The following is a 13,555-nucleotide window of genomic DNA, read 5'->3' as shown; positions in this document are numbered from 1 at the left end:
TCATGAGAGGTAAAAATTAATCTTCTTAGATTATCTTTTGTAACCATTTATCCTGCCAAATGTTAAGATGCTGTTGTCTTGATGGGAGTTTTCTCATAGATTGCTTCATGATGTCTTAATATTTTTGAATTGGGTGTTTAGGTTCTTAATATGAAATGCTTATGTACTTCTATAGGTGTCAGCTTTATGGAAAACATAGTGGTTGAAATAATGTGGATTTTCAGTGTAAAGAAGTTTCCTTTCTGTGATCCTATAGAGTTGTTACAGATATCTATAATCTGATAGAAGTTTATGAAATAAAATGAGAATTTAATTTTGTTTCCAAAAATAAATCTTTTAAGGAGCTGTGTTTCCATTAAAGTATCTTATAATAAAATTGTAATTAATTAAAGAGGATCCACACTTTGTACCTTTTTGATATCCATTGATTTTCTAGGATCAAGTTATAGTGATACAGCAGTAGGTTGACATATTGTAAAAATGTAGTACCTTATTACATAGTAAAATAAATGTGATGGTCCTTTCTTTTCAGCTTCAAAGTAAATTCATATTGTTTAGCTTCATTTAAATAATTTGTAATCATTTAGTAGAATTATGTCTTTTCACTTAGATTATTTTGGGAATTTGAAGTCTTAAACTGGGAAGTTCAGTACAGAAATTTAAAAAGAAAGTTAATTCTAGCAATTATTACAGAAAAATTAGAAATTCAATGCTTAAATTATTTACCCAGTTACATGGTAAATGAGAAAATATACCTGTTTAACTTCAAGCCAGAGTTGTTCCTTGAGATAATAAGTAGGAATCTATTAGCAGATAATTCCATTCATATTTGCTCTTATAAATGCTAATACTTTGTTTAACTGATAGCAATTTTCAATTAACTGTTATTTAAGTTTATAACTGGAAAATAACATCCTTGGATTTTACAAGATTGATTATTTTAGTCTTGAAATTCCTAATTAGATGCCTAATCCCTGTTACTGGTTTTATAGATTGACATTTGTTAACATACGTGCAATTTTTTTTTTAATCTTTATCTTTCATGACAGAATTATAAATAGTACGTCAGTTAAATAAATTACAATTTTTTTCCTGGTTTATAATCATTATTACAAGTTCTGGATAGTCATTGGTGTGAATGCATTCACACTTATGTATGTGCATATGCCATGTCTAAAAGTGTTAGGACAAACTGATAGCCAGAAGAAATTTAAGTTGAACATACGTGACACGTATTTTGTTTCTGTATAAAAATATATCATGTTCCTATGAAGTTCTGTGGAATATCACATTATTATTCTTATTTTTCCGAAGAAAGTCTGCATGTATATGTTTTTAAAATCTTATTGGTGCTTGTTACTGTTACTTGGCTAGCATTTTCCTTTTCTTGTCTTTTTTTTCTCTTTTACTGATCCACGAAATAGATGTAGGTGTAAGATACATGACTGTAAGGAATATGTAAATAATGGTATGGTTCATGTAATATTCGGGGAACTTACAAATGTGTATTTAGGTTCTTGAGTTTTAACTTAGTCTGTTATGTAAATATATGTTTATAGTTGATGATATATAATGATTCTGGTAGACGTCATTGATGTAAAAAAAAAGTCAGTGTAACTGAAATGTAAAATAAAGTTACTTTATTTGACTTTATGGTAAAAATTATTTGCCTTACATAGGATATTTAGATACACCTTTTTAGAAATGTCACTAATCTAAGATAACGCTAATGTATAAGATAATTGGCAATAGGAATAGTGGAGATAACAGAGTCTTTAAACTGTTCACCAAAATAAACTTAAATATAGTTCTGAGAATAATGTTAACTTGGTAAATTATCTAACATCAGTGTGATAATTTTTAATTATCTTAAACGTTATTGAAAATTGCATATGTACATATGTCAGAGATTTCCTTGTTTTGTGAGAAGTTAATTTAAAAGATGAAAATCATCTAATCAAGATAAACTAACATTTATCTTTTATTTAGAGCTCAAATCACCCTTGATATGATTTTTGTTCCTTGAGTGTATATTGGATTTATAATTATTAACAATATAGAGTAGAGGAAATGCATGAAAAAACAATTTTTTTCTCTCTGCATGTGCTTATGTAGCAACTAGCCTTTAAAGGCCCGTTTTAATTCTACATCCCATCTTATTTGGGGATTTTTTAAAATATCATGTTAAATGATGCAGTTTCTGTTTATTAGTAGAAGAAAGCATGTTTATGAAAAACTTTGCTTTAGTTAGGCTTCTTTCTATTCAACAGTGACAACAAAACCTAAAATGTTTGATAACATTTTGCTTACATCCATTCAACACTGTTCCAAACCTTGAGTCCTGTGCCCTTAATAAATAGTATAAAGGGGAGGAAATTCCTAAGAATTCTACGTAAAGTGAAGATACTGCATATAATGTAATAAAAGAGCATTTAATCTCAATTGCTATGCAGGTCTTAAAACAGTTGTATGGGAATGTATGGTCTGTTTCATGTGTATGTGCTGTTGAATGGACAAAAGCTTGTGGCTGACTGTGGTTAAAAATGTAAGGAAACTCTTTTTTAATAAGGTATAGAGTTTCCCTGTTATTTTTTAATTGAAACACATGAATCAAAATGTATATCCAGTGAATTTCATAATCTTTTTGAAACGTCAGATTATATTAACAGGTATAATTTCATTATGAGACTACTTTTAAAGATTTGTTTTAAAATATTAAACATCTTAGATTTGATGAAGAATTCCACATACTTTAGACAGTTAACTTAGAATATCTTATTATTTAGAAAATACCAAGTATTGAAGTTCATTGTTTGTTATGGGAGTTTCATGATTTTTTTGGGGTTGTGGAGAGGTAGAATTTTATTTATCTTCAGTGGAAGTTACAGAGTTCATTGGTACAGGAAAAAAAAAAATAGCACATTAAGGTAACCTATTGGGAAGTCTCTGCTTAAATTAGCATTGGATTTCCTAGCACCCAATTAATAATGTCTGGCATGTAAGTGACTAGAAAAAATAGTTATGCTTTGCCATATTACAATTTTAGTAATTTTCAGGAAGGATTTTTTTTTTCGCATTGAGTTGTTGGCATTTGTCTATTTGGCCACGTTTTTATATATTTTTAATAGATGCTATATAGGTAGATCGTTTCAGTGAATTCTTCATATAAAAATATCTAAAGATTTTTGTTAGGTAATAGTATTTGCATTTTTAATGCATTTGATGAGCTTTTGCATGACTTCGCTATTGACTTAGAGTTGTCATATCTTAGCATCCTAGAACAAAGGTTAGAACAGTATGGGAGGTTTATATTTGTATGCTTTGGAGAGGAATTTGAGATGTTACCCTGTTTTGCCATCCATTTTCAAGTATGCACGGGTGCATCATTAATCATGAGAAATGCAAAAATAAATAATCTAGTCCCATTGGATTTTTTTCTATGAATACTTACCTTTTCGTATTTTTATATATATACAGTTGAGGTATTTAGGTAACCTCTAACCTTTTGCTTCAACAAAGAAGTACAGTATAAAAATATTACCACAGTTTTCATGTGAGCAGCTCTTGAGAGGGGGGGAAGCCCTCTAGATGAATATTTGTTGAAAAAAAAAAAAACCAAAAAACTTGTGATAAGAATGTCTTAACTCAGCCCCAGTACAGTACTTGAGGACCACCAGTGTGTAAAATTGAAAGCACATGAATTTTGAAGCACTAGAAAAGGTTTGTAATTGATTAGCGCTGCTTTAAAGTATTGGAGTACAGTGAGTTTTGATTTGTGAATGGTTCTATTCAATAAAGATTAATTCTGTGTGTTTGATAAAATCTTAGTGCCTTCAATGAGTTAGCTCCCTCTGCCCCTGCAGTTTATTTAACCATCAAATATTTCAGTGTTCTTTTAACAAACTGGAACATTTCTATCTTACTGAATTTAACTTTAGCATGACTGATTTAAACAAGTCAGACTATCAGTTGTTAGCTGGAGGAGTGAAATTGAATAGATTAATATTTTATAATTTTAAAATAACTAAAATATATCAAAATGTAATCATGTATATTTCATGCCTTGTGATATAGAGACTGACTGATCAGGAGCTTCACACAGATCAGCCAGATCTTTTTCTACAATTTCTTTTCAGTGTTTTACATTTCAAAACAGTTTTTAAAATTAAAAAATTTTAAAAATTGTTAACAGTTTGTAATGTGAAATTAGAATAATTATAATTTAAAATAATTTATATGAGCCTTTGGGAATTATTTTGACATTTTTCACTTTGGATATGTATTAGAGTGATTTTTTCTGTGTTCGTTCTTAACTTTGTAATCCTGCTCTCTAGATTTTGGAATTTAGCTCTGTATTTTAGAAACAAGTTATAAAACATTGTCACTACTAAATCTTGAAACCATAAAAATATTATTATTGATATGGACCACAAATGCTGTTTTGGAAATCACTGTTCACATATCATATTCAAGCAGTTACAAAGATTTTAAGTAATCAGTCAGCTGATAAATTTTTATGTTATTAATTATAAAATACTCCATGAGTCACATCTGTGATTTTTCAGCAAGCTATATTTATGACAAATAATGGACAGATTTTGAGCAGTACAGATTGAAAATTTTTGATTAACTCAAGGTGAAGTATGCTGAGGGATCAAGGAAACTGAGACATATTCTCTTTAACACACACACACACACACACTCCCTCTCGCTCTCTCTCTCTCACACACAAACACACACACACACACACACACACACACACACACACATACATTATATTTGAGGTGAGCCAGTTGTTAATATGTGCTTTGTTCCTTATCTAGGAAAAGCCTAAACTTTAACTGTTTTACGAAATTAGAGCACATACTTATGACATCTCATTAGGTCGTTGTGATAATCATTATATAAGAATCTAAAGCCTGAAGTGAGGTTTTAGACTTCACATACATTATAGAATGGGGAAGTGTTTGCAATGGTGATGATAACCTATACATGATGTCCACTACTCACCTGTAATTAGTCTGAGGTAGTGGGTTCATGTTAAGTTCTCTATTGAGGGTTTAAGATACGGTTTGGGGGCTGGGGAAAGGGAAGGTGAAACCCACTTTTCAGAAGAGGAAGAATTGGTTGTAATGTTAAAAAGAAGTTCACTACCGTGCCTTACTTAGAGTTCTGTCAAGTTTTGGAAATTTTAATGTAGAATAGTTATTAAGAATGTTATAGAAATATAAGATCCCTGTTATGATAGAATAAGAAGCATTTTAATATATTCTTTGTGACAGTTTTAACATAATCTTTGTGTAGCTTTACTTCTAATACTGAAGAATTTTTTGAAACTTTCGTTCCTGATCCGGTTTGTAAAATGTATTTAAAATAAGTAGTTAAACACAGTGATATTGTTAAAAAGTAACTTAACTGTCTCTGTTACCCCTCCCTGATACCTCTATTATCCCTGTTTCAAGTGATCCCTCTGTGTAACAGTAGTCTTTACCTTTCTTTTTCCTTTTATCTCTTGGGTAGTAGTAACAAAAGTTTTGATGTATTAGGTATAATTATGCTATGTGTTATAATGTAGTCTGGCTGTATTTATGTCCTTCCTTAATTTAGGAATTTTTAGAGTCATACTTAGTACCCATCATCTGTGATTATTATATTGTATATATTATAACTTAGGGGGCCCACTTACAGTTGAGGGAGTCACTACAACAATTTTACATTTTTTGTAAAATACTGTATATTTTCATTACCCTGTAAGAGAAAGCATTTTTTCTCCCTTCTAGCTTAATATTTATCTTTGACCTAAACTAAGACTGATCCTCTAGTAGTATAGCCAGTTAAAGTGTGTGAAGTAGGAGGAGTAAAGGAAACTCCGGGCATTTGTTGTAAGTTAAAAGCAAAGTTAATATAGATGTACACAGCAAAAAAATTTAAAGGATATAAGAAAAAAATTTAAAAACTTGCCTTGTATTGGAACATGTTGGATGTCATAAAGAGAATCTTGTAAGTGTGTTTAAATATTTTACTATAATAACATATTAGCTGATGAATGTTAAAGTCATTTGCATATCTATATCAACACTAACTTGAAATTAAATACTAGGGACTATATTATGCCTGCTTCTTTTAAAGTCAAGCATGGTTTAATAGTTGTGGCTTTTAAAAATCATACGGGATATCCTTATGGAGCTTTATTTTTTATGAGACTGAACAGCAGGATTCATTTTGGTAGGTCCAAGAATGTGATTAAAAGAATCTTAAAGACGTTTCAGAGTTTGCTGTGTGTTTATAACAAGGTCTGCTATGGTTAACAGTGTGTGGATGTAAAATTAAAATTATATAGAAAAATGCATTTGCATATAAGTTTTAAAATACTTCCATGAACTTTAATATCCTGGGCAACTATAAAGATCTTTTAAAAATGGCTGTGATGTGCTTATCTTAATTTTGCTTCAGCTGAATATATACTCATATACAGCTGTTTAGAAACAAACTTATTTAGGTAGGCTGTAGTTTAAATTTATAAGTAGATTTCTTTTAGTTGAGCTGGTTAAAATGTTAGCAGTACTACAGGTTTATTTCTGTGTTTTACATGGTAGACCATAATGTTGAGATAATTCTGTGGTCTGTTATTTTGTAAAATTGTTTCCTTTTTGAAGTTTGCTCAAATATTGGGAGCTGCCGGAGTCAATCATTTATAATGCTTTGATTAATTTAGAATCTGATTTTTCTTCTGGTGAGGGTTAATGAGAGTATTAAGCTGTTTCTTTTACTGTTTTCATATCCTCACTTCTGTAACTCTAGAAAACATTTTGATCAATGTGAGATAATTTAATTTTGTCTATTTCAAGTCATTTGAAAATTAGATATGTTACAGATACCAAATGCAAATATATACAGAAATTTCATTTTCAGTTCTTAATGCAACAAGATAGCATTATTAGGATCTTTAATATATTACTTGGAAAAGCTAGCAGTTTAAGAATCATACCTTTATGTTTAACAGGTTCATATCTTACAGGATTTTAAAATATGATAACACTTACCCCAAAAGAAGTTTTGCTGACATGGTGTCACTGTGCTGAAGAGGCTGTTTGATGCCATAGTCCCTCCTTTTTTTTTCAGATAGAACTTGTACCCTCTGTTGTAAATACTGCTTGCAGCCTTAAACTGAAAATACAAACCATACCCAAACTTTGTTTTAGTTTTACAGTATGCCTGGAGTACATAGACTTTATATTTATTTTTTTCTGTCAAGAAATTATGTAGCTGGTAACATGTGAAAAGCAAAGAAACAAAACAAAAAGAGAATGAGCAAATATTTGAAGGACCTACTATTACTGCATAGACTGTGGTTAGAGAGCACTCACTGACTCTGTTGGTCTCGGTGGCTGGTAGTGACCTGCGGAGATTAACCATTTAAAAACCAGAGACTTCTTGCTGTCCTCCTGGAGAAAGTTTGCACCGCACTTGTGGTTCTGTGGTTGTTTGTGAGGCGAATGAAGCATTCACACAATCCAAAAAAGCAAAAGCTTTAAAACTCCTTTTTTTTTGCAAGCACTATTACTGGAGAGGCAGAATCATGTGGTTTGTGACCTCACAGTACTCAAAGTAAAGTGGGACTGCCTACCACTGTGGCTTTTCCCCCTTGCTCTTTCTTTCTCTCTCTTTCTCTCTCTCTCTCTCACAAAAGGCTTGTGGTAAGGCCTTTCCTGGCATCCAGAAGGATATAGCTTTTTAATTTTTGTGACTCATGAGGATTTGGATAGAATACAAATGCTGAAGGAGCCCAAACTCCTGTAAGGTTAAGCATTTGTAGAGCAGAGTTCTGCAGTTAAGGGCTTTCCTTTCTACTCTCCCCCACCAACCCCTGCCTTTTTGCCTCCTCTTTTTAGTTCATTATTGTGTCTGTGGATAAATGAACAAAATTGGCTCAAGAGTCTGTGTGAAATTCTGAACAACAGTGATGATTTACAATAATTTACATCTTTGGACTGTATCACATTCTGGGGTCTGCTTCATATTTGCTGGGTGGCTGGATTCCTTCTGTTTTTCTTTTTCTTGTCTTCTTAAACTTGTGAATCTGTAACTCATTGTAAAAAAAAGTTTACCTTAAGGTCTGGTTGCAAACTGCTTGCTAGGCTTGACTGTAATTGGCTGTGATGAAAGTGTTAGTCTAGGCATTTTTTTACAAATTTTAAATCACGTCTGTCTAGTTTATTATCAATATTTTAGATGGCGGCCTTTCCAATAATGATTAGATGTAATCTTTTATGTATACCATTATCTCATGCCTAGTTGGAAGATCTTAAAAAAGTGAATGACAGGAATTGTAATATAGTTTATTGGATGAATCTTAGTTTTCTTTATGACTGTAATAATTTTTATCTTTCATGGAAGTGTATTCATTTTATATAATTCTTTAAGTAGTTTGGATGCTAACAAAGTTTCTGATAGCAGATCTTCTATAAAGTAAAATGCTTACGTTATAACGTAGATTATTCACTTTAGATTCTGTGAGCTTAGAATAGAGTGGGTTAACAGAAGCTGTATTTTTTTGTTTCTAAACCTTTGAAATAAATTACAAAATGCTGTGTGTAGTAAGGAATAATGCCCACAGACAGAGTATGTTAGTCGTCTCGATTTGCTAATTCTGATTCAGAAGAAAATTGGAAACATCTTTGGGAAACTATCTCCTTTTTTGCCCCTTTGGAGATGTATGTATAGAACTCATTTTCTTATTAGGATGATTATATATCATAGGCAGTGGATTTTTATATTTATGAATAGAGCTTCCTGTTTTCATCAGTTGGGAGCGATGGAGTATTTTTCAACAAAAATTATAAAGGCGAACAGACCAATTTTCTAGGCATTTTTTGCCATTTATCCATGCCACTCTAAATCTGCTTGTTAGACTTCTTCCTAGTGTGACAGTAACTAGGAGTGGCATAAAGTAAATGGGGTAGGCGGAGACAGTGAATTACAAAACATTATTTGGAATGTACAAGGAGGTAAGGGCTGGGGAGATAGGAGGGTGTTAGAACTGAAATATCCCTGCGTTCTTTCTACTTTTGATTCATGTTAGATCATGATAACTGTACAAACATCTTCATAAGTTCCTTTAGAGAAAATTTGATTTTCCCAAAATACACTGGTAGGGCATGGAGATGATTCTAGTCCTTTATTTTTCAAATGTGTAGACCTTTTTCAGAATAAACTTTTAGTGATAAAATACCAAAAATATATTTTGGTGTTTCAGCTACAGATTTTTCATGCCTTATTGTATGTATAAACAGGTTTGCCATCAAAAGGCAAAAAGCTTTCTTTTAACATGCAGTTATTCATGCGAAGGAGAGGAAAATTACGTTTTCTCTTTTATAAATAAGTTGTACCCATATTATCTGTATCTATAATTAGTATCCAAAGTAAACAAAAGGAGGGTTTTGTTCATATAGCTTGTGGATTTCCAAACACAGTTTCATGTGTACATGTAATAGCAGAATCAGTTAACGAAAATATGTAGGTAGCTGCTGTTGTATGATAAGCCAATGGTTTTCTTCTTTTGGAATAAGTTTATAGTTTCTACATCAGTATTCACTGAAACATCTTACAAACCCAACATTTTGCTGAATATTTTCCTCCTTAAAATTTTCTTTATGTATACTTTGGCTCTCCAAATTGACCTGATAAGAATTTGAGTAATTTTCAGCATCTATTTGTCTTTTAATTGCTTGTTCTCTTTTTGCAGGTAATCCTCTTGCACGTAATTTTTGGACCAGGAACATTATTCTTAATGCATAAGAGTTTAGCAGATAATGTTAAATATGCCCTTTTTGTCCTGCGTGAGGCCTATAAAATTCTAGCAGGAGAAAGATAGTGACATCATATGCTTTCAAGTTTGTATATTCATTATCTACATGAATTTTTTTTTCTAAAATGAAAATATATCCTCTTTGGAGCAAATATTACTTTGTTGTAAAAATTTAAAAAACAGTGATAACTGGTATGCATTTGATAATTGAAATTATTTCATTAGAAATAGTTTACTACATGTAAGGAGATACTGTTTTAGAAAAAAGTCATTGCAAATAAAGCCCTTGATTATAGATTTATACCATGCTTATAATGAGAAATTGAAACCACAGATTTAAAATATATATATATATATATATATATTTTTTTTTTTTAAAGACCCATAACATGTTACCCTCTTTGGGGACATGTTAGTATTTGCTCTTTTGAAGTAAGCAACAGGTTTAGATGTGCTGTATAGATCATGTATTTTAATGATGCAGAAATGAGATACAGTTTTGAACTTGAAATCAATTTCAAAGAAAAAAGTGGTTGGTATCTTGCTTCTCCATTACTTTGTAGTTAATAAAATGTGTCAGAATTGGTTGAACTTTTAAAAATACCAAGATATTTGTGTTTAAATGCTAGGTATGTCTTCATCATAACCGTTTGAATAATTTTTTATTTTCTTAATGATATTTTAAATATATTAGTTTTACTTTGTCAATATTGTGCTTATTTCTATGCATTTTTTAAAGTATGTTTTAGGCTTTTATTTGCTGCTAATTCTATTTTTCTTTTAATTGAAAAAAGAGAAAATGATTTGTAGGAATTTTTAAATGGTAGAAGTCCTAATTTGGCTTAAAAATGTTCAATTAGGAGGTTTTTAGGAAGGAAAATTTTAATTTATTGTTTCATCTTAGCATGTGACTGTATTTTCTTATTTTACTTTTTTTTGACAATTTTTCTTTTTTTTGGATTTGATGTATAGGTTTTTAAACTTACATGACAGCGATTTGGCCTTATATTGATTACTTGAAAAATGTTTCTGTTAGTAAAATATGTATAGTTTCATCTGTTAAATTATAGTGACTGTGCAGTATTCCATTTCCTTGTTTAGTGGGGTATATGTTTAGGTACACAACTACATGCATATTTGTCTGATTTTGTGTGTATACAGGGCATTGTTTTGTAGTACTTTTTATAATAAGAGTATTTTTTCTCAGTTTATTTTAATTAGATCATGTAAAAACCCAAACTAGCACCATTTCCTTGACTGTTTGAACAACTTCATTTGATTTGTTTTAGCAACTTTCTAAATGTGAGATTATGTGGAAATTGGATGCCAGAAGAGAAAATACTAAGTCAATCTCTCCCTCCCTCCTTCTGCCCATCTCTCCCCTTCTACCTGTTTCCACAATTCCTCCTTGTTCCCTTTCTTTCTCCTTCAGGCTTTTTTGGTTTCTCTTCCTTTTTCCCTTCATTTCTATACAGCCTCAAAGTAGATTCTTAAGTTCTAGTAGGGAATATTGACATTAATCCTCATTAATGAATACTTGGTAGATTTGGAGCTCTTAACTCATTACAAATTGTTATATTCTGATATCTAATACCTCAGTTGTTAGATGGTATTGGCATCTGATTATAGAGACTTAATTTCTTTTAGCTGTTTTTAATTGTTTCTTGAATCCTTTTATGCTAATTTACTTTAATACATTGTTCACATAGCGTTAACACTTCATGAGGATTACTGTGTTTTTTTTCTTTGATTGTTTTTTGAAGTGCAGAGTGATCCATACTTGTTTAATGTAGCTGTATAAGTAATTCATGTTTCTTGTAATTATTAGAACAATTCATCTTCGAATGCTGTCATTTTTGTAATAATAAAAAAAGGCGAGAACTTGCAGAAAATGTGGGAAATATGCTCATATGACAGCTGAGGATGTGGCTAGACTAAAGCAGGAAACTACTACCCACAATGCAATGTTACATACACTACCACTTAATAAAATTTATATCAAACATGCTACTGACAAAACCAAAGAAAAATAATATCCCAGCTATGCTATTTAACGTATCTAGGGAGAAGTGAAAGTAAGCTTTTTAGAACCTTTGTACTTAGAGAATATAGTAAATGAAACTGCAGGACATTATTGTATACATTGGAGCACTGCTGTAACTTTGTGCTATGGAACATGGCTGTAGGAAAACTGTCTTATAATGAGAATCTTTTGTATATTAGCTTTCTTGGAAAAGGTACAGAAAGAAAATCTCCTCTCTTTGAATTAAACTGTTTTCGTATTAAATAAGATTAGAGAATATTCTCACTTAGAAAAACAAGTTAAATTTTGAGATATTCATTGTCATCTAAACTTTTAATACAGTCATGTATATTTCTTTACAATTTGGTTTCAGATGTCTTTTATTGCCAAGTTGGGGGTGGGATTTGAATTGTTCACTGAGGCATATTTATTTTTGAAGTAATTATTTTTCTTGCTCTTTATTTATGTTAATAGCTTATTCCATCAGTCTGTGTGCTTTACTATAGGGAGGTTAGTCTAAAGCAAAAATGTGAACCACTTTTATAATGTGGTTGAAGAACATGTTAAGGCATCTTCTAAAAAAAATCGTGTTTTACTATATTTAAGGTTTCCATTTAGAAATCTTCATCTACTGTGCTCTTAACTGTCAGACTTCAGCAATTTTGATGAATTTAGTAACTTAATAATTTAGATGAATTTCAAAGTTTTATAAAGGAGGTTATTTAAGGTTTAAATAAGGGAACATAATGGTTTTTGAACTGATAACTAATGTATAGAAGTTTACTCAGAGGAAGAATAGAAAAGATGATAAGTTAGTATTACTTATGAAGGATTCCCCTGTGAGCATTCCAACATACAAATTGTCAGTGTTTTGTTTCTCAACCAACAGAATAATTGTCATCTCATCGTTTAATTGTGAATATCATTGTATGTCTGTCTGTATCTCTATTAAGGATGATTTGCTTAATTGTTTGAAGTTTTTTCTCCTGTAGAAACTGCTTATCAATAACAGCTGTAGCACTGTGGCTTTTCTCCATGGACTCATGGTGGTCTTTGGAACAACGTTCTTCAACTTTGACAGGTGAGACAGAGGTTCTCCAGTGCCACTGCTTTTGGATGAATCTAGCTGTGGTTGGAGAAAGTGCATCTTGCCAAAATATATGGGCGAGACCACACACAGCCTTTAAAATAGTTATTGTAGGCTTATTTTTAGGAATACATGTCCTGACAGTTCTTTTATTTTCATGCCAGTTTCATTACTGTGTATAGATTTTTCATTGGTTTCAATAAAGGCGATTGCAGATTTAGGTCTCTATTTGTTAGGCCTTGTGTATAATTTAGGCTGGAAAATACCTTGAGTTCAAGAATAATTAAAAATATAGAAAATATATTGAAAATGAAGCACTAGAATACTGATTTTTTTGTTTTTATATATTTGACAGTATTCCCATTGGAAATCTCAATTTCTCAGAAAGCACAGCAGTAAAAACTTGAACCAATTTCATTTTCAAGATTAAAGAAGTCAAGAGAGAATATTAAAATATTCGTATATTTTAATTATATTAGTATTAGAAAAAATTTATAAAAGTATGTATTTTTATAATGTTGGTATAATAAAGTAAATGTAAGTTTTACACTTTAGTAGAAGCTTGAAAGCATTGAAACCAATTCCTGAAGAAGTCAGTTTCTTAATGCATAGGCATAACATGCATGTTATCCAGTCT

The 13,555-nt window shown here is 30.9% G+C and overlaps 2 protein-coding genes across 3 annotated transcripts in view; one reads left to right on the top strand and one right to left on the bottom strand.

Annotated features, from left to right (window-relative positions):
- The window catches only part of RUNX2 (RUNX family transcription factor 2), a 223,222-nt gene extending 215,717 nt beyond the window's left edge, over positions 1 to 7,505 (bottom strand). Inside the window, exons 1-2 of one of the 2 annotated variants that reach the window (XM_010333959.3) lie at positions 7,368 to 7,505; positions 7,044 to 7,167 (exon numbers count right to left, since the gene is read on the bottom strand). In XM_010333959.3, coding sequence (XP_010332261.3) covers positions 7,044 to 7,167; positions 7,368 to 7,505 — 262 coding nt within the window. The remainder of the gene's footprint in view (positions 1 to 7,043; positions 7,168 to 7,367) is intronic. The other variant, XM_074397859.1, reaches the window with a different exon arrangement.
- SUPT3H (SPT3 homolog, SAGA and STAGA complex component) overlaps positions 1 to 13,555 on the top strand; it is a 515,287-nt gene that overhangs the window by 42,022 nt on the left and 459,710 nt on the right. The window lies entirely within an intron of this gene.

This window comes from Saimiri boliviensis, chromosome 4 (assembly GCF_048565385.1).
Source record: "Saimiri boliviensis isolate mSaiBol1 chromosome 4, mSaiBol1.pri, whole genome shotgun sequence".
NCBI lineage: Eukaryota > Metazoa > Chordata > Mammalia > Primates > Cebidae > Saimiri > Saimiri boliviensis.
Note: the sequence above shows the minus strand (reverse complement) of the source record. Positions and strands in the feature narration are given on the sequence as shown.